The following is a 19600-nucleotide window of genomic DNA, read 5'->3' as shown; positions in this document are numbered from 1 at the left end:
AGAGCCCGGGGTTAAAAAATGTTTTGTGGAGAAACTGAGCAAGATAGAGATTAGAGATTTAATAATTTATTAAATGGGAGAGATTTACTGGGACCAAATGGACCCATGGTTTGATCCCAGGGCTGAATGAGACTATCGTCTCCAAGAATCCAGCAGCCTATGTCAGATAGAAGATTCTTTTATAGGGTAACAAGAACAATGACATAATGGGGGAGGTACCTGGTTGGGGATGACCCAATGGGGGCAGGCACCTAGGATGACATAATGGGAGGTACAGGAGAGGCTCCAGATATTCTAATGACATCTAAAATGGATAAAAACCTTTATCCCATCAAACATTAAGAGGGAATGATTATAGCCTAAGGTCCAGTGGTTCTCAAACCTTTGTTCTCAGTATCTTCATGTTGTTAAAATAACTATCAAGGATCTGTTGAAAGAGCTTTTGTTCACATGGGTTATATTTATAGCTATTTATTATATTAGAAGTAAAAAATAATTTTGAATTTGTAGATCCTCTAAAAGGATTTCAGAGCCCCCAACAATTCTTTGGACTACACTTTGAGGATCATATAAGACCTTTATCTTAACATTAAGAAGGAATGGTTATAACCTGAGGCAGAGAACTGAATAGGACAATTAGGGAAACTGGGTCAGGACATTAAAAGAGAACTGTGGCACAACAGTTTGTCCTTCCTTCTGGAAAAGGACCAAAAAAGACAAAAGATGATGCTGTTATGCTGCAGTTCTCTTTTATTGTCCTGACTCAGTTTCCCTAATTATCCTGACTCAGTCCTGCCTTGGTTTCCCTGCTTCTCAGTTCTGCAAAACCTCCCCTCCCTCTTTATCAGAATACTTATAGAACATCAGAATGCCTTTCCCCATGTCTGGGGTGCATCCCCCTGATTATATCATCCCCATCTCCAGTGCCTCACCCCACCCTGTCAGTCCCGTTCCTCAGCACCCTGACTCCACCCCTGCCTCAGTCTACCCTCTGCATTTGAGCCATATATATATCATTGAGAACTCTGACTGATGTCTGGATATGGAATGAGATAGTCTCATTCAGCCCTGGGACCAAACATGGATCCATTGATCCTAGTATATCTCTCCATTTAATAAATTATTAAATACTCTCTAATCTCTACCTTGCTCAGTTTCTCCAGCATTACAATGCCATAACAAGAAAGGGAATTGGATTTAAATGAGGGCTAGGTTGTCACCAGCCTCACTTTCCCCTCTGCAGCCCTTGAGGTCCAGTAGAAATATACACACCAGGAAAATGGAGATGGTCCTAGATGCAATGTGAGGGAGACCTTGGTCTTTTTAAGCTAAAGTCTTTATAACAGTTCTCAGTCTGACTGAAACAACTGCTGGCCCTATCAATGATTAAGGTTGGGTAAGAAATGAGGCAGAGGTAATTCATTACCTGAAAAAGTAATATAATACTCATTCACAGAAATACCAGTTAAAGAAAATTAACAATGCTTAAAACCTCCTTAAGAATTAGTTCCTTGGTTATAATAAGTAGAATCTTCTACAGAATCGACTCTCTAAAAGATGGAATCTATAAATCCTATAGGGAAGCAGAAAGAAAAGTCAAGGACAAAGTAACTTGAGACACTACAGTGACAGGGATGTGCTGGAACCAGCTCTTATCTATTCAAGAGATGAAGTTAAATGTTCAGTGAACTTTCACAACTAGGAAAGTGGCAAATACTACAAAATAGAGCTCAATATATCATTTTGCTGATTGTTTAGACTTAAGAAAGTGATGAAAAATATGTTAACAATGCAGATTTTCAAATGGCAGGATGTTTAAACATTTACCAACACATTCCTGAATGAAAGTCTAACAGGACTAACTTACTTAAGAGTTTTAGTCATTAACCAGCGCTCCAACAGCAGCAAAAAAACAAAAAAAAAAAAAAACAAAACCCAAGATCAATCAAAGCTGACAACCAGCTGGAAGACTTACTGGTCATTGAGCATTACTTTCATTAAATCAATTTAAAATATGCAAAACAAAGGGCAGCAAGATACTGAGTTGTTAAAAATGATGATTTAATAAGGTTACACTTGGAAGTTAAGTAGCCTCAAGAGTGAAGATTAGTTACTAAATCATAATTTCATGACCCCTTATATTCAGTGATGAGATTCAATATAGGGTCAAAAAACCAGTTTAAGAAACTAGGGATTAGAGAATCCTAGTTGACATAGTAAATAGATTCCTGGGACAGAAGTCAGAAAAATTAGTTCAAATACAGCCCCACAGCTGTGACTGACCCTACACATGTGGCTTAACCATTCAGCCTCAGTTTCTCATTCTGCAAGATAAGGTTAATAAATATTTCTCTTCACCCCAGGATTGATTGTTCTGAGATAAAATGAAATAATTATTTTGTAAAGCCCTATATAAAAATTAGTTAAAAGAGGAAAGCAGACAACTAGGACTCAAAAAGGGAAAAGTGGGATATCTTTTTCTCTCTGTCTCTGTCTTCCCTTGTCTGTTTGTCTGTCTTTCTGTCTGTGTGTGTGTGTCTGTTTCTTTGTGTGTCTCTCTGTGTGTCTGTCTTTTTTACACACACACACACACACACACACACACACACACACACTGTAAACTTCAATGTTTCCTACAGTAGATTCCAGCATTTGGAGGCAACTAGTTGGGATTAGATTTAGTACCTAGTACCTAGGCAAAGAAGTTAAACAAATTTGTAAAAAGGAATGACATTCTTCCAAGCAAGAAAAAGAGGAAGTGAATTTTTAAAAAGTTTGACACAACTCATGATTCCACCTGGTAGAATGTTGACTTTAGAGAGTGCAGTTTTAGTTTTCATCACAACTATTCATCTCATTTAAATAAATAATTAGAAGCCTGGTATACTGGAGAGAGGAGGGAGTGGAGGGAAGGGATAGTAGCTGCTAAAGTGAAAGGAGGAGGGATCAAACTCTAGTTCTTAGGACATCAGATTCTGATAGGGGAGATTGTTTGCCTTTTTTGCCCAGACTCAATTCTCCACATCACTTCATGTCATGCTGCCTCCATTCAGGCCATTATCCTCATAATCCCAATCCTTTCTAACCAGGACTCAACATTTGAAATGCTATGGGTTGTTTTGTTGTTAAGTTGTGTCCAATTCTTCATGACTCTATTTTGGTGTTTTCTTGGTAAAAATACTGTAGTAGTTTGCCATTTCCTTTTCTAATTCATTTTAAATCTAAAGAAACTGAGGCAAAGGGGTTTAATTGACTTGCCCAAGATCATATAGCTAGTATATGTCTGAGATTTGAAATCAGAATAATGATTCTTGCTTATTCCAAACCTGTCCCTCTATCCATTTACCCACCTTAAGCTTTCACCTAATCTTACCCTAAACAAAGTCTCCATGAACTCCCTGACCATCTACATATCATGTTTCTTTCTTCCCCCATTTTCAGATTTCTTTTATGTATTGTCCAGTCCCTGGACACAGAGAAAAAATATTTAATAGATATTTTCTATTACTTTGTGAGATCTTAAACAAGTCACTTACACTTTTTAAATCAGTTTCCTCAACTGTAAAATGAAGACCACATGACCACTAATGTGTAGCCTTGGAGCTCTGATCTTATGAATTTCTTTGGATTAAGACTCTTCAGGATTATCATTAAGATCAAAAAAGTCACCATTTTGCAGGTAACCTTGTACCCAGTAAGGAGTCAACCTCTCAGGAACACTAACAACGATCACATTTCACTTGGTATGTCATTAGCTTGACTCCAGGCAAGTCATTCAAGTCTCTATAAACTCAGAAAACTGTACTTGTCAAATTCTCATTTGAGAATAACAAAATAGATGCCCCACAAAGTAGTGATAAGAAAAATATTTTGTATATCTTAAAGCACTATAGAAACAAGAGTTATTTATTATTGTTCAGTCATTTTTTTTCAGTCATGTCCAACTCTTCTTGACTGCTTTTGGAAGTTTTCTTGGCCAAGATAAAAGAGTGGTTTGCCATTTCCTTCTCCAGCTCATTTTACAGATGAGGAAACTGAGGTAAATAGAATTAAGCAATTTGTCCCAGAGTCACACTGTTAGTGAATATTTGAACCCAGACTTTACTGACTCCAAGCCTAGCACTCTATCCATTTTATCATCTAGAGCAAGTAACTATCATAAGATCCTTAAAACTATACTTAATATCCCCCACCAATACCTCACTTAGAAGTCTTTTCAATCTTTGCACCCAGGACAAAGGATGGATATACAATCTTTGTACCTCTTCTACCTTAGGAGTCTGATTAGAGTTTACCTAAAATAAAATCATTGCCCCTGGAAAGAAACTCTCCCAAGTTAGATTAGATTCTGGTCAAAAGTATAATGTAAATTGGGGTGAAGATAGCTAAATTCAGTCCACTCAAAGGACTTGTTCTCCACAAATTTAGACTTTCTCTTCAAACTAATACAAATTCCCCAAGAAATGAATTCTTCTCTAGGTAGTCTTTCATATATTCAAGGAGGACCAGCCTCCAAAGTATTTCCTAGAGATGACCTAGATTAGAAAGCTAGTCTCCAAAACTTGTCTCAGTTTATGTGAAGAAAGTTTGTACAATAGAATAAAGTGATGAATTTGGAATCATAAAGACCTGAGTTTGAATTGTGTCTAAATTATTTAATAATTATGTAATGCTAATCAAATCCCATAACTTCTCTTAAGTCTCAGTTTCTCCTAAGCCTCACAGAACAGCTGTGAGGAACAAATCAAATGAGATAAAAAATTCAAAGCATTTATTAAAAACCTTAAGGTACTATATAAATATTAGTTGTCTTCACTATATTAACAATAACTGGTTTAAATTCTTTAATCAAAAGATTCCCCTTTCCTTTTTTTTTTAAGCAAAATGACACAGCAAGATAAGGTTTATGTCATAATATCCTAGGAAAATGTTGAAAAGTTAAATTCTGTTACAGTGTGTACCAGTCTTTTCTTTTCCCTATACAACAAAATAAGAAATTTGCAATGTGATAGACCAAAGAAGGCTAAACATAAAGAAGGAAGTGATTGCCAATAAGAAAAAATGAAATAGTATGGATAATATGTAGCATCCATGCATTCTATTTAGTGTTATGAAGTTACTGACTCTCTTCTACTATAGGGTCCTAATTGGTGAAAGTCATACTATTGAGGTGAAATCCATTTTAAGGGAGGGTAAAAGCTACTACAAAGACACTGTGACTAGCAAATAACCTTCTGTCTATCTGAAAACTTACTCAGACTGACTAGCACATGGTCTTGTGAAGTCCCTACTGAGTTGAAAGAATATAGTAATCAGATACAACCTATACCGAGACATAACAAGGACATGGTAACCAGACTATAAGCTTCACTGTGTCCAACACATAACATTGGGTATCTAGGTATTCATGCTGGCAGGATGCCCAGGGTGGTGCTGGGACCTAAGCCTAAAATTAGAACTGCTTGCTATGCATAATGCAAATCCCTAATGACATTTGTTATGATATTTTGCAACTGCCTGCATATATATATATATACACACACACACACACACACCATAAAACTTTTGGGGGGTCTTTGTAGGGATCCAATGAACTGCTGCTCTAGATTTCAAGGCAGGATGGAAGATTCAATTGTCTGGCAGTCACCCTCCCCATAACCTCTATGTAAGTAACCCATTATGATTATTAAATCACCCATAATCATGCTAGAGCTCCTTGACTCTTTCTTTGATACAATCAGCTTGCCTGTTGATTGTAGGTGGAAGGAGGAAGGCTTGGAGTTTCCTTGGTTGGGGAATTCTAGACTCTACATCAACCCTGGAAGCTGAACTCAGTTTATTGTTAATAATCTCAAAAAATGAAATAAAAAGCTTTAGATGTAGACAGCTGGAGAACATGTAAATATTCTATACTTTGGAACATTTCCAGTTCTGCATATACTATTATAGATGGTGCCTCATTTTTTCTGAATAGATTCTTTATCTACTTATAAATGTATGAGTTGTTTCTCCAGCTAGCAGATAAGTTGCTTGAGGGCAGAAATTTTTCTTTGCCTCTAACAGTACTCAAAACATTCAAAGAGTTTGATAAATGCTTAGTAAATTGCTTGTTGATCAACTTAATCCAACTCACTTTTCCATTTATGAATACAAGCTAACTAAACATAGATATTCATAATGAACTAATTGTCATATTACTAACTAAATTCAAAGGTTGGGGGGTAAAGAACAATTAAAAAAAAAAAAAAAGGTAGCGTTTAAAAGATATGTGCACAGATTCTGAAAGTGACCAAATAATCTTTGAAATTGTTCACTTTGAGCCAAATGATTAAGAATAGTCAACTTGGAAGTTCTCAGATGGCAAAAGTTAGATTTCCTAGTTCTTTTGTATAGTGAGTTTCCAGGGTGGTTGAGTGGAAGTAAAATAGAGGCTATTCACAATTAATTTTTAAAAAAAATCATCAAATCACACTTAATATACTCTGTTATATTATGCATGCTCCCATCTTTAAATTTTACTTATACCATGATAATCTACCTTTACAAAATAAACAACTTTATTTATGCTTGGATGGGACCTTACCCAAACTAAAAATCAGAAATTCTAGAGGCCAAAAAAAAAAAAAAAAAAAAAAGGCAAAAAGGGACTTATTATGATCTCATAAGAAAGGGCACCTCTTAACAGACAAGAATGTCAAGTAGAGGAATGCAAAGCACAAATTGCAAAACACAAGATTTATAGACCAGAAGTCTCCATTTTCTTCCATTGTCTGGAGGAGTCCAGGCTTACACCTTAAATGCAGAAATTCATCCCAGAAACAAAAGAATACAAGTAAATAACAAACTTTTAATTCAAATTTCTCTAGAAAATGCTATACAAGTAGATATTCTTGGATGAGAGAATTCTGTTACCTAAATTCCCAAAGCCATCTTCACCTTTAGAAGAAATATTGAAACACTCATTAAGAGATGAGGGGAAATGTTCATCCAAGACAATCGAACACCTGTAGCTTTTTACCTATAGTTCAACTTGTTATTGTAAAGTCTCAGGTCACAATGAGGGTATAATTCAGGGTCACATTCCCATCATAGGTCTTCACTTGGTTTATACCTTTCATTCCCAAATCCTTCCCTCAGGCAGGTGATTAATTTTTCATTGACATTAATCCCACTACTAAATTTCCTGATGAAATATCTCACCAAATGCACAGAAGTAGACATTGGATTCTTAGATGTTGGGAAGATTAAGCTCTGGTTGGAAGGTCCTACCAAAGATAGAAAGATTTAATGATGGATATATCTGCCATCAGATCCACATAATGAAATTTGGTAAGGTTTGTCACCAAGAAGTTGATAGCTAGGTGATTAATGTTTTTTGGCCACAGTAATCATGGTATTCGTGATAATGAACTTACTAAGCAAAGCATAGAGGGACTTCCCATGATGATGAATCTTGATTTGTGGTCAAGTTAACCCCAAGACATAATCTGTAACACAATTCATTCTTAACACACACATACACATGCATATATATGTTAAAATAAGAAAAAAGAGGTAGATTCTGAATAGGCAATTCCTTTTCCAGATGGGGTATGAGAGAGGTACTACCTATAACTCTATTAATCACATAAAATCTCATTATTAGATTGTGAAAGCTTCTTGAGGGCTGTTTTTACACTTCTTTTTAACTCTACAGCTTAGTACAATTGAGAATATAGTAAAAACTTCATAAATGCCTGTTAACTAGACCTGAAGACCAAGGACTGAAAAAGAGCAGAGGATACAAAAAATTGCTGCTGGAACAGACAGTAGTGGCTAGGGTTACCATTAAATGAAACAGACAGGAAGTATCTCTTTGGCCACTGTTACTTTGCATACAATTGGATTAGAACATAATTACCCAACTACTCCCTTCCCCCACCTTTAATACATCAGTCTAAAAAACTTTCAGAGTTTGCATCATACATAAATCTTAAACTGCCTGGTGCCTTTAAAGAGGATTGGAAAATTCAGCCTCCAAGAAATTTATCATCTAATAAATGAATCTACTAGAAAGAGAAATAAGATTACTTAACATCTGTAAAAAGCAAATATAAAATGATAACCATGGGGAGTGGACAAAAGTCACCCATGAATCAGAGTAATGAAGGATCCTAAAATCTTTTTTAAGAGAACTTCTACTGTTTTTTGATGTAAATAAGATATACACATTTTGTATTAAAATTGCCAGTGATTTAGATTTGACAGAAAATCTGATGATTCTTTTATCAAGGGTCTAGTTTGTTGTCTGTTTTGTTTTGTTTTGTTTTCTAACTTAATCTGAGATTTTACCATATCACCTGTGGTTTGGAAATTTCCTCAACCAAAGTAGATCCAACTATCTGGAATTTAGTCTTAAGAGGGTTGCCTAGAGAACCGAGGAATAAAATTGTTGGAGCTTAAGCAACAAGGACTAACATTTGCCCTAATATATACCTGTGCAAGGGAACTGGGGAGAAAGAGTCAAGATGTAATCCAGACAATAAACTTCCACAAATGAACAAGGTGGTCTGGATGCTCTGTTGGGGTATCACCCACTGGTCGTGACCAAGACTTCTGAATACCTGGGAGAGGTAAGCTGACTGCCAGATGCCCTTAGGAGGCAACATAAAATGACTTGCCCATGGCCATAAAATCTGTATATGTCTGAAACATGTATGTGGTTAAAATGACAAATAACACCAAGAAATAATAATTCCCAGAGTAATTGATGTAGGATGATAGGAACCACAACCATAGTGATCATGTATTCTAACAACTTTGTTTTAAGGATAAAGAAAAAGAGGCTCATCAAAATGACTTCTAAAGTTCACTTAGATAATAAACAAGACAGACAGAACCCAGAATCTGCAACTTCAAATTCAGAGATCTTTCTAATGTAGCATGACTCTGACTTATTTTTAGTTGATTTCGCCTCCAAAAAATATAATTTGAGAAGAAATCTCCAGTTTTTATGATCTAATCATGAATGCTAGAATAATGTTTAAAGCATAATTTTAAGTTTTTAAATTTAATTTAAATTTCATTCTCTGTATTACACATCTTTATCATTAAATAATAATTAATGATGTGAAATATTTATAATGCTTTGCTTTCATTCATAAAGTTAATATGCTGCTAGGAAAAAACAGTGCAGGTCAAACACAAATTCAAGGCTTGATACAGACAATTAAAAATTTATCCTCGTCAAATTTGCTTAAAAGGGAAATTTCTTAGAAAATTCAGTTCTGAAATACTGTCTTTCATTACTTCTAAATCTAATTCTTTATAATAAGTATTGAGATGAAGCTTGTAAAAAGAGTTTTCTTGGATATAAAACCCTGATATGCTAAACAAATTTATTTATTGCAGTCCAGTCTTCAGAATGCAAAGGGAGCTAAAAATAGTAAGACTATTGGTATAGAGGTATATTTTTCAGAAATACGGAGGAGGGAACCAGCAAAGCCAGGCTTCAGATTTGGGTCTGGGATATATCCCATTTGCCAAGTACAAATTGAAGACCTACTATATTAAAAAGGCACTGTGCAAGGGGCTGTGCTAAGGAACAGATGTGATGGTGACAAAAACCAGTATTACCTCAGTCAAATGAACACAAACAACTCTAAGTCAAAATGTGATAAATGTACAATAAAATAAAAGTGCAAAAAACACAGGGTTTGGGATAGGAATTGAAGCTGTGATTTCACTGACTGAGAGATAATTCCCTTGATCAAAGTAGGTAGGTATGGTCTCTGCTATTCAGTCTTAGAAAGCTACATGGGACATTAAAAGGTTAAGTGACTTGCTTAGAGTCATATATGTATGTGTGAGAAGCCAGACTTTATCGTCTAGTTCTTCTCCACAGAGAAGAAAGGAAAGAAGAAAGGAAGCAGGAAGAGGATGGAGAAGAGGGGGAAAAGGAGGGAATGAGCATTTTTTCAGTTATTTTTCGTAGGGTATGACTCTTTATGATCCTATTTGGGATTTTCTTAGCAAAAATACTAGAGTGGTTTGCCATTTCCTTCTCCACTTCATTTTATTGATGAAAAACTGGGGCTAGTAGTTTACACAGCTAGTAGTTTCTAAGGCCAGATTTGAACTCAGACAGATGAGTTCTTCTGACTCTGGGCCCTCTGCAGTCTACCCACTGCACCACCTAGAACATTTATTAATTGTTTATAGACTCTAGGCTAAACAGTGATTATAGAAATAAAAGTAAAAAGAAAAAGAGTGTATGTCCTCAAGGAGCTTACAGTCTTCTTGGTATTGAAGCTAGGCCTTGAAAAACTTCAATAAGGAAAAAAATTGGGGAGAATTCATGATTTGAGAATCAAGGTAGAGTTATGAAAGCATGAGCAATGGCAGAGGCATAAAAAGGAGAGAGAAGCAGAAAAAGAAAGTAGTGAGAAAATGCTATAAAGGTACTGTTAGGGGAAAGACTATGAAGGGCCCCAAAAGCTAAACTTCTAATTTGAGATATATATATATACTTGAGATATATCAGACTTTCTACCAAGGACTTACAGAAAGGGCTCCAAAAGCTAAACTCCAAGTTTGATATATACTTGTTAGGCTTTCTACTAAAGAGTTACTTGGTTTTTTTAAGCAAAGGAATAAAGATGAATTAGAGGTCAGAGAAAATTGGGCATACCATTTACTAGACTATTGCAATAGACCAGAGAAGGAAGAAATGAGACCCTGAAGGAGGTTGTAGCAGTGAGAACAGAAAGCAAGAGAATGAAATATTGACCCATGTTAACTGGGCTTAATGATAGCAGACAAATAGAAGCAATGTGAAAGCATACAATGGCTCAAGTTTAAGAACTAGAGATTCCTAATATATCATAAAAAAAGAGGCTGTCCTGTACCATTATAATAATCCATTAAGTGAATTTGAAAAAAAAAAAAAAAGTAACAGCCTTTTTTTCCCTGACTCATACAGAAGCAAGGAACAGACATCATCATCATAGACATTACTAAAATTGTCTCTAGATACAAGAGTATTTGATCGATTTTCAGGACTTTTTTTTTTTTTTAATAATTGAGTACCAAAGAAAAACAATATGTAATTTTGTTTGATCAGTTGCTTTCTCTTGGCAAATAAAAATCAAATATCCAATGGCAAAATTAGATTTCATGTTCAAAACACTTTCAAGTCTCACCATTTGCTTCATTGTTAAGAGGGAATGTGGGGTAGTGAAAAAGTTAGGAAACTGGGAGTCAAGATACCATATATGTGATCCTAACCAAGTCACTAAATCAATTCAACCTGGGTTAACTCATCCATAAAATGAATAATAATAATAGTAATGCATCTCCTACTCTAGTTTATAGAATTGTCATGAGCAAGTAAGTGCTTTTTAAAGTAGAGAACCTGAAATCAATATATAAAAATGTTGAATTATTAGTCATACTCATTCTTTATTCAAAATAATAACAAATTCTCTATCACTCGTCTTTTAATATGGCCTTCCTAACAATAGTTACTTCATATTTTTAGAATTCATGTGTGTCACCATCATTGCATCTCTGATGCCTCAGTCCTTCCATGCTTAAGGGGATGCTGTTCGTAAGCTGTCATGGCCAAAAAAAAAAATTATTACCTGGTACTAAGCCTGTCTGAAGTAGGCTGGTCCTGGGACAACCAATAGACTTAGAATGTTTTGTCAAGCCCACAAGCAAAGCATTTCCAACCATAACAGGAAATACGCAGTCTTCAAGGATCTGAGGTTAATTCCATCTACCAGGAGGCACAGGATTTAAATCCAATAAGGCCTATCCAAATTTAAATCCCAAGGAATATGTGTTTAAAAAAAAAAAAGTTGGCAATTAATAATTTTTAGATGAGAGGTAGCTCGGCCTAGCAGCTTGGAAGAGGTGGGGCATGGGGTCTCAGAGACTTTAATTTATTTATTATGCTGTGTGACCTTGAACAGATCATTTAACCTCTAAGTGGCACAAACTCTCTAAAAGTTTCAATCAAGATATATACACTGGTAAATAGAATTTTCTCATTGGGACTACTGTCATTCACTAAAAGAATTTTTTTCAAATAAAAGGGATTTACAGTATTATTTCCTATTTTTTAAAAAAGAAAATTTAGGGAAAAGTTTATAAATTTAGGGAGAAAATACATGAAGGATACCTAGGATAAAATCAAAATTCTTTAAATTCCTGAACACACCGAGAGAATTTATTCTAAACTTTAGTGATACTTTTATTAAAGTTCGGTAATATGAAATTGTAAAAATTCCCCCAAACTAAGAATTCCTACTATCTTCATCATTCATTATTATTCCACCAAAACACACTAGATTCAGAAACCAGCTGTCCCTGGTCCCTTCAGTCGCAATGATAAAAGTTTACTAATGAATTAGGACTATATGCCAAGGTGCTTGTTGAAGCATCTCTTTTAAAAATTCTCCACTCGGGACAAGCAGGCTCCTTTTCTCCAACCAGCCCCGCCAGAAATATCCCCGTTTCCCCCATTCACCCTGATGCCTTTATTGCGTGTATATACAAAAGTGACAGTTTCGAGCGATAATGGCCCAAGCTGCCGGAATTCTTCCGGCCTTAAAGCATTAGGCCTCTGGAGTTTGCTAAAAGCTTTCCAAAAATGAACCCAAGATCAATTGAGTATATTTGCTCTTCCTTCCTGAGAGATCCCTAAGGACTCTATACTTACTTCACCTCACCCCACCCACCATGCACTTCCCACTTTTAAGTCCGTCAAGACTCTCGACAATGACAACCAAAAAAGAAAAGGGAAGTATCTTTAAAAGTCGTTTGGAGAATTATTTTTATAACTATAATCAATCGAATGGCAGTCTTCCCAGACACCCCTCCAAAAATGCTGGAAAGTTGGTGCACCCACGCCCAATCTCAAAACTCTTGTGTCATCAAAAAAAAAAAAAAAAAACTTATTTCTTTAACTTAAAAGTCATCGGCTACCGTCCAAAAAGGATCAATCTTTAAAAAGAGGAAGTCTTGGGCCAAGCAACCCCTCTACCCCAGCGGCAAGGCAAGGAAGCAGAGGTGGCCTGACGGGAGAGGGCGAAAAGGAGGATCAGTCCCTCCCTTACCTGGTTTGACTGGCTTAGGTGGCGGCTTCGACATCTCTCCTGTTGGAGCACCTAATCCAAAAGCTCGGGAGAAAGTGTAGACAAAGTAGAGCGCTCGTTGCTCTGCAAAGTTTTAATCTGGTTCCTCCGCCACTCTCTTCTTCCGTCCGTCCGAGATTGGCCGAGCCCACCCCACCTCCAAAGAGAAAAAGACTTGAAGGGTGGTTTCCTCCAAGTTGTTGTCAGAGTCCCGAACGCAATGTAAGGGAGAGCTCGGTCAATGAGGAAGTGAACGCTACATCAGCAAAAGCTAATTGGTTCGCGGGCCCCGAGCCTTCCAGCTGCTGCAGCAGCAAATGCACACAGTAAAGATGCGGAAGCGGCTACGGCCACAACAGCCCAGCCCTAAATCGAATCCGAGCGCGATGGAACGGGCCCGGGAGAGCGCGCGCGAGCAAGAGAGAGCGCGGGCAAGGGAGGCGCGCGCTCAGCACCAAAGCGAGGAACCAGATCTGGGGCCAGGGTACGGGCGCGCGCCTCGCTCCGACTGAGGCCCCGCCCCCAAGCCGGAGCAAGGGCGGAGTGTAACCCAATTGGACTGAATCCCGGGCTGCCTGTGGCCTTTGCATCGCTGCCGCCCCGGAAGGTACCTGAGCGTTAAGGCTTTCGGCGTCCTGGTGGCGAGTCTTCAGCTGATCACATCTACGGATCCCCCGGCTGGCACTATATACTGCTCCCCTCTAGAGAGCCAAGGGAGAGGCAGTGCCTGTGTGGGACTGCGGAACTCTGCGGCACCCAGGTAAGTACCCGATCAATGCAGCGCTGCCACTGAGGCTCCCCCTCGGGGTCTTCTCCCGGCTACTCGATTTGCAAGACGCTTGCCAGTCGCGCGGCCCCCTCGCTAAAGGGTGGCATGAAGGATCTTCCTCAGGAGGATCTGATAATGGCGCACTTTCCTAAGCGGATGTCGTAACCTTGAACATTTCACTTGGAATGGTGAATGGGACACCGGTCTGGGAGGCAAGTCGTGACGGACAGATCGTGGGCTCGTCACTTAAGTGTAAAATACCTACGAGTAGTTTATCTTCATTGGTGGAGGACGTTTCCACACCGCGTCGTTTCTTCCCAAAGGAAAGAAATCACACTTCCCCTCTTCTGTCATCACCCCTTAATATAAAATAATAATTACCTAGCCCTCTGATAGGAGGCAAATTTGGATCTTATGTCAGGGCGGGGAAAAGAAAAACTTCCTAAAAATATAAACTGTCTAGAAATTGGGCAGTTTCTGTTGATAGCTGCTCACTGGAAGTTTTCCAGTAATTGGTTATGTGTTGTGGAGTTACTTTTCAACTGTGGGTTGAACTAAATTGCTTCGCTGACTTTTAAGGCTCTTAGATTTAGAACTCAAAGGTACCAGAGGCCCAACTTTTGGATTTTACATAAGAGGAAACTGACTTGCCTAAGACCATTTAAGTAGTATCAGTAGACCCCAAGTGCTCTGATTCCAGAGTTGGTGTCCTTTCCACTGTTATTACCCCCCAAAAGGTAGCAATATGTCACTAACCTATACATCTCCTTTGTTACCTCGATAAAGTTTTCATGAATACAATTTTCTTTTTTAATACATTTATTTAAAACTTAAATGCAAAATTTAAAAAATAGAAAAAGAAAGAAAAAAAGTCATATACCAGCTGAACATCAAGGAAGGTTCTAAATATTTAGCAATAAATTTCCATTTCAAGAAAGCATATATAATCATAGAAGACATTGTATTCATAGCTGTCTGTCTTTGCTTCTTTGTAGGTTTTTTTTTTATCTTCTGTGTACTTTTTACTTTATTCTTTTTTCCCCTTTCCTCCCACCCACCTCCCCCAATACACATACACATATATACATACATATATATTCCTATTATATATACATATCCACACACATAAATATACTGACATATACTCATATATACATATGCATATACACATACATCTAAATATTATGGCTGACATGGAAATTTCTCTCTTGACAAAATTTTGACTTGAGATAGATAACTCCCTAATAAATTCTGTTCCTGACCATTTTTATTATGTTTATGTATATCTCTTATTTCCTATTCCTGTTAATTTTTCTACTTCTACTCCTTGCCTTGCTATTAACCTCCCCTATCTCCATCCCTATGGATCCCTCCTTTATCTTCTCCCCCACTCTTTACCTCCTTCTTTATCCTTTTTTCATTAATCTGTACACTTTATCCCACTGCTATCAATCTACACACCATTCTATACCCCATCTTATTCTATTCCTTCTCCCCTTATTTCTTTATAAATATTGGAGGGTGTGCTATACTCTTCATGATATATATATATATATAGTTCCCTCTGTAACCCATTCCAATGTGAATAGGTTTACAGATTTACCAGGCCTCCTCATGAATATAATTTTCAAATGAACTGGGAATACTCTTAGGTTTTTCTAAATTCTATAGCTAATTACATCATTGCAGTCACATTTGATTGAATGGTATAGAAAATAAAAGATCTCTGTGCTTGTAATTTGATGGCACGTAGGGAAAAGAGTAAAATTTCATATTGAAAACTGTTCCAGTGAAATGCTTCTATACATAAGTAAAATTTGTACAAAATTCTTTGAAACATTTAACAATAGTTGCATTAATATCCAATAATATTACCATATTAGCAATTTTTTTTTAAATCAAGAAAAATAAAGAGAGAAAATTATACTTCAGTTTACATTCAGTTCATCAGTTTTCTTTCTGGAAGTGATGGCATTTTTTCATCATATGTCTTTTCGAACAATCTTGTATTATTGTATTGATCTGAATAGCCAAGTCTTTCACAGCTTATCATCACCACCGCATTGCTGTTATTGTACACAATGATCTCCCTATTATTACTTCATTTCACATTTGTTCATATTGTTCTTCCCATATCTTGAAAGCACCCTCCTCATCATTTCTTATGTCACAATAATATTCCATCACAATTGTATGCCACAATTTGTTCAGCCATTCCCTAATTGAATGGCATTCCTTCCCTTTTCAATTCTTTGCCTCCACAAAAGGAGTTACCATAAATATTTTTATATTTAGTTTCTTTTCCTTTTCCTTTCATCTCTTTGGAACACAGAGTCGTGATATTACTGGGTGAAAGAATAAGGACAATTTTATAACCATTTGGACATAGTTCCAAATTGTTTTCCATAATGGTTGGACTAGCTCATTACTCCACCAATGATACATTAGTGTACCTAATTTCTCTCATTCCCTCCAGCATTTGTAATTTCTGATAGGTGGGAGGTGATATTCTAATATTGCTCTGATGGTATAATGAGAGGCAGGGCCCTGCTCCAAGGTATCAATCAAAAGACAAATGGGGCATGATAGCAGCTGAGGTTACATCCAGAGAGTCTTTAGAAATTCAGGACTCTGATGTGATCAACCAACAGAAAAGCAATCAGGATTACAGTTGGGGAGAATACAGGTTTTTTACCCAAGAAGAGCAGTGCCCAGTGCTATTTGCCAATGTAATTACCAGATGATGAGGAGAAATCCCAAAAGTAGTAAATAGAAGGGAATTAGATAGGTTAAATGGTTCGGGAAGAGGGTTTGCTTGTATCTCTACAGGAATTATTGTCTCTATCAACTCTAATGACTTAACAGTTTGTAAAGATTCCAACAGTACAACATGACTACAAGTCATGGAATACCACAAAGAATTAAAATTGCAAGTTACCCAAAAGGCAACAAAGAAGTTCATATTGAGTATGAGTAGATTGCAAGTTACCTCCATTGCTGCTCTTAGAATTATGTGTGACTGAAACAAAAGGTGGACATGGTGACTACAGCTCTTGTGCCATTGATATCTAGGCAGTTTCAGAAGTTCAGTATTTCTCTTTGAGGAGAATTCATGGAAGTACATGGACAAGGACATGGAAGTACATGTCTTCCAGGATGACAAGCAGCAGATGGGTTGGGATCTCCTCAAATAAAGGGAGCACCCATAGCAAAAAGATCATTGATCCATCAAAATATTGAAGCAAATCTTATAATTTTGTTTAAAAGAAATGAAATAAGGATATTTTGACAATCAACATTTATTTAGTCCTTGCTATGGGCCCAGCATTTTACTAATCACTAGGGATACAAAGAAAAACCAAAACTGCTCTGCCCCCAAGAAGACAATAATCTCCAAGTAAAAATAACCATTTACATATGTTATCTTGAAGGAAGGTATCTCAGAGAAGGCACAGAGAAGGAAGTACTGGGAAAAGCCTGAAACATAAACTGGGGTTTGAGCCAGGTCTTGAAGGAAGCCAAGAAAACTGAGAGGTAGAGATAAGGAAAGAGAACGTTCTAGAAATGGGGCAGCATGGGCAAAAGCACTGCTGGGAGATGGAGTGTCAGGTGACAGAAGCAGTGATTAGGTCAAAGTAGTTTTATAATAGAATATTACATAACATGTCATAATGTAATATAACAATATAATATGATATAATATGTTAATAATATAGTAAATAATATAACAGTTAGGTGGCACCATAGTGCTGGGCATGGGTCACTCATTTTTGCCTCAGTTTCCTCCTCTGTAAAATGAGCTGGAGAAGGAACTGGCAAATTATCCTATTATCTTTTTTTTTTTTTCCTTTATTAAATCTAATGTTCGGGCTAACTTTCTGGAGGACCTCTGGAGAGGCCTTGGTCTTAGCAGGATAGTCATCATGAAGATGGACAGGAATAGAGTCTAAAGTCTTTATTGTCTCCTTTCATAGTCTGTGTCTGTCACAGTCTGGCCCAGACTTGATCTTAGTGGAGGAGTGGAGGAGGCAGGAGGACGGTCAAAGATGGAATGTCTTACTTCCAGTCCTCCAGTGTGTATATAATAGAAATTTAGTGACATGTATATGTATGTGTGTATGTGTGTGTATATGTATACACACACATGTATATATAGTACAGAGAAAAATTAAACAACTTGATCGTGATCATACAACCAGGAAATGATGATAATGCCAAAATTCAAACCCTGTTTCTTTCACTGATTCACTACAAGGCAGCTGTTTCTGTGTTCACAAATTATACATTTAATATTTTTTTCTAAAATTTTGTTGGAACTTATTATTAAGGACATAAGCTTACAGTTTTCTGTCTATACTTTGTAATTAATTGTCTCACTTATTAGGCTGTGAGTTCCTTGAGTTCAGGGATTCTTTTACCTTTCTTTGTATTCCCAGTGCTTAGCAAAACGCCTGGTACATAGTAGATGCTTAATTAATATTTATTGACTTATTGACTGAGTTCAGAGATTCTTAAAAGTGAAACAACCTTTGCCTTTTTCTAATACTGAAATACCAGTCTTTAATAATGAGATTATAAGCAGTGAAATACAAATAAGGGCCATATTTGGGCAGCAAAAGGAAGTCCCTGATCCTCTCAAATCAGAGTACATTGTCTACCCAGTATTATATATGTGTCCTGAATATATAATACAAATATTATACAAAAATACAAATTATAAAAGAAAATATAAATAATAAAAATCAGGACAAGAATATATTGGTTACTAGATTCTGTTCTCTGTAACTCCTCCAAGATCATCATCAGTTCATCCACTTCTCAGCTGTCCCCCACTTAAATCCAGTTCACTTGCGTGTCATGGCATCACCTCCCCAATGCCATGGTCATCTTTGAGAATGAAGGACAAACAACAATAGCTGTATGCAAAATGCTTCAATTTTCATAGGTGCTATAAATTTAGTATAGCTAACTTTGAACTCATGGGGTAGTTAGATACTACCAAGAAAGACAGTAAGAATAGCTCTTTAACTTTTTTTTTTTTGTTCTTTCTACTAATATTATTATTTAATGCATACAAGTACATACCTGGTTCAATTTTCCACTCTCAAAAAGCTCTTTCCTTTCTGACTTTCTGGCTCTTTTAACACTAAATAATGCCTTAGACTCTAAGGCATTAGAGGAGTATTTGGGGATATTCCTAATTAGAATTCCATCTCATCAAAAGTATTTAAGACCTAATGATACACTAATTACCTAGATCAGGTCTCCATTTCCAAGGAAGATGTGAATGGTTTATTTCTCCCAGGGATGTTCTTGGCATCCCAGTGTATCTCTGGCTATCTTAAAGGAATGTTAAAAAATTTAATTCTCAAAATTAAATTCCTTTAGATTCTTGTATGGTTGTATGTTTATCATTCTTGTTTATACATTAATATATGTATAAGCACATAATGATGTATAATAGGCACATACAATAGAACAACTCTTTGAGAAGGCCCTGAAATTGAATAAACAAAAACAGCATTTAAGAATCATAACTTCAGAAAAGTTGGCATAAAGATTTCCAAAAATTTTGATGACTAAAGAAAACCTAGCTTTTTAGTATTCTCTTGGATTTCTTTTCTCTGACTGAAACTGCATACTAGGACAGTCTAGGAAGGTGAAATTTATCTTTAGCCCTTTTCCTGATTTTCCATCCTTTGTGTTCTTTGGG

At 36.6% G+C, this 19600-nt stretch overlaps 2 protein-coding genes across 3 annotated transcripts in view; one reads left to right on the top strand and one right to left on the bottom strand.

Annotated features, from left to right (window-relative positions):
* The window catches only part of OSTF1 (osteoclast stimulating factor 1), a 59071-nt gene extending 45695 nt beyond the window's left edge, over positions 1 to 13376 (bottom strand). Inside the window, exon 1 of the mRNA XM_051998544.1 lies at positions 13101 to 13376. Within this exon, the coding sequence (XP_051854504.1) occupies positions 13101 to 13134 (34 nt within the window). The 5' untranslated portion in view covers positions 13135 to 13376. The remainder of the gene's footprint in view (positions 1 to 13100) is intronic.
* Positions 13377 to 13729: 353 nt separating this feature from the next.
* The window catches only part of NMRK1 (nicotinamide riboside kinase 1), a 31964-nt gene continuing 26093 nt past the window's right edge, over positions 13730 to 19600 (top strand). Inside the window, exon 1 of one of the 2 annotated variants that reach the window (XM_051998564.1) lies at positions 13730 to 13878. The gene's annotated coding sequence lies outside the window, so the exon portion shown is untranslated. The remainder of the gene's footprint in view (positions 13879 to 19600) is intronic. The other variant, XM_051998558.1, reaches the window with a different exon arrangement.

This window comes from Antechinus flavipes, chromosome 1 (assembly GCF_016432865.1).
Source record: "Antechinus flavipes isolate AdamAnt ecotype Samford, QLD, Australia chromosome 1, AdamAnt_v2, whole genome shotgun sequence".
NCBI classification, from domain to species: Eukaryota; Metazoa; Chordata; class Mammalia; order Dasyuromorphia; family Dasyuridae; genus Antechinus; species Antechinus flavipes.
This window is presented reverse-complemented; position numbering and strand designations above follow the sequence as displayed.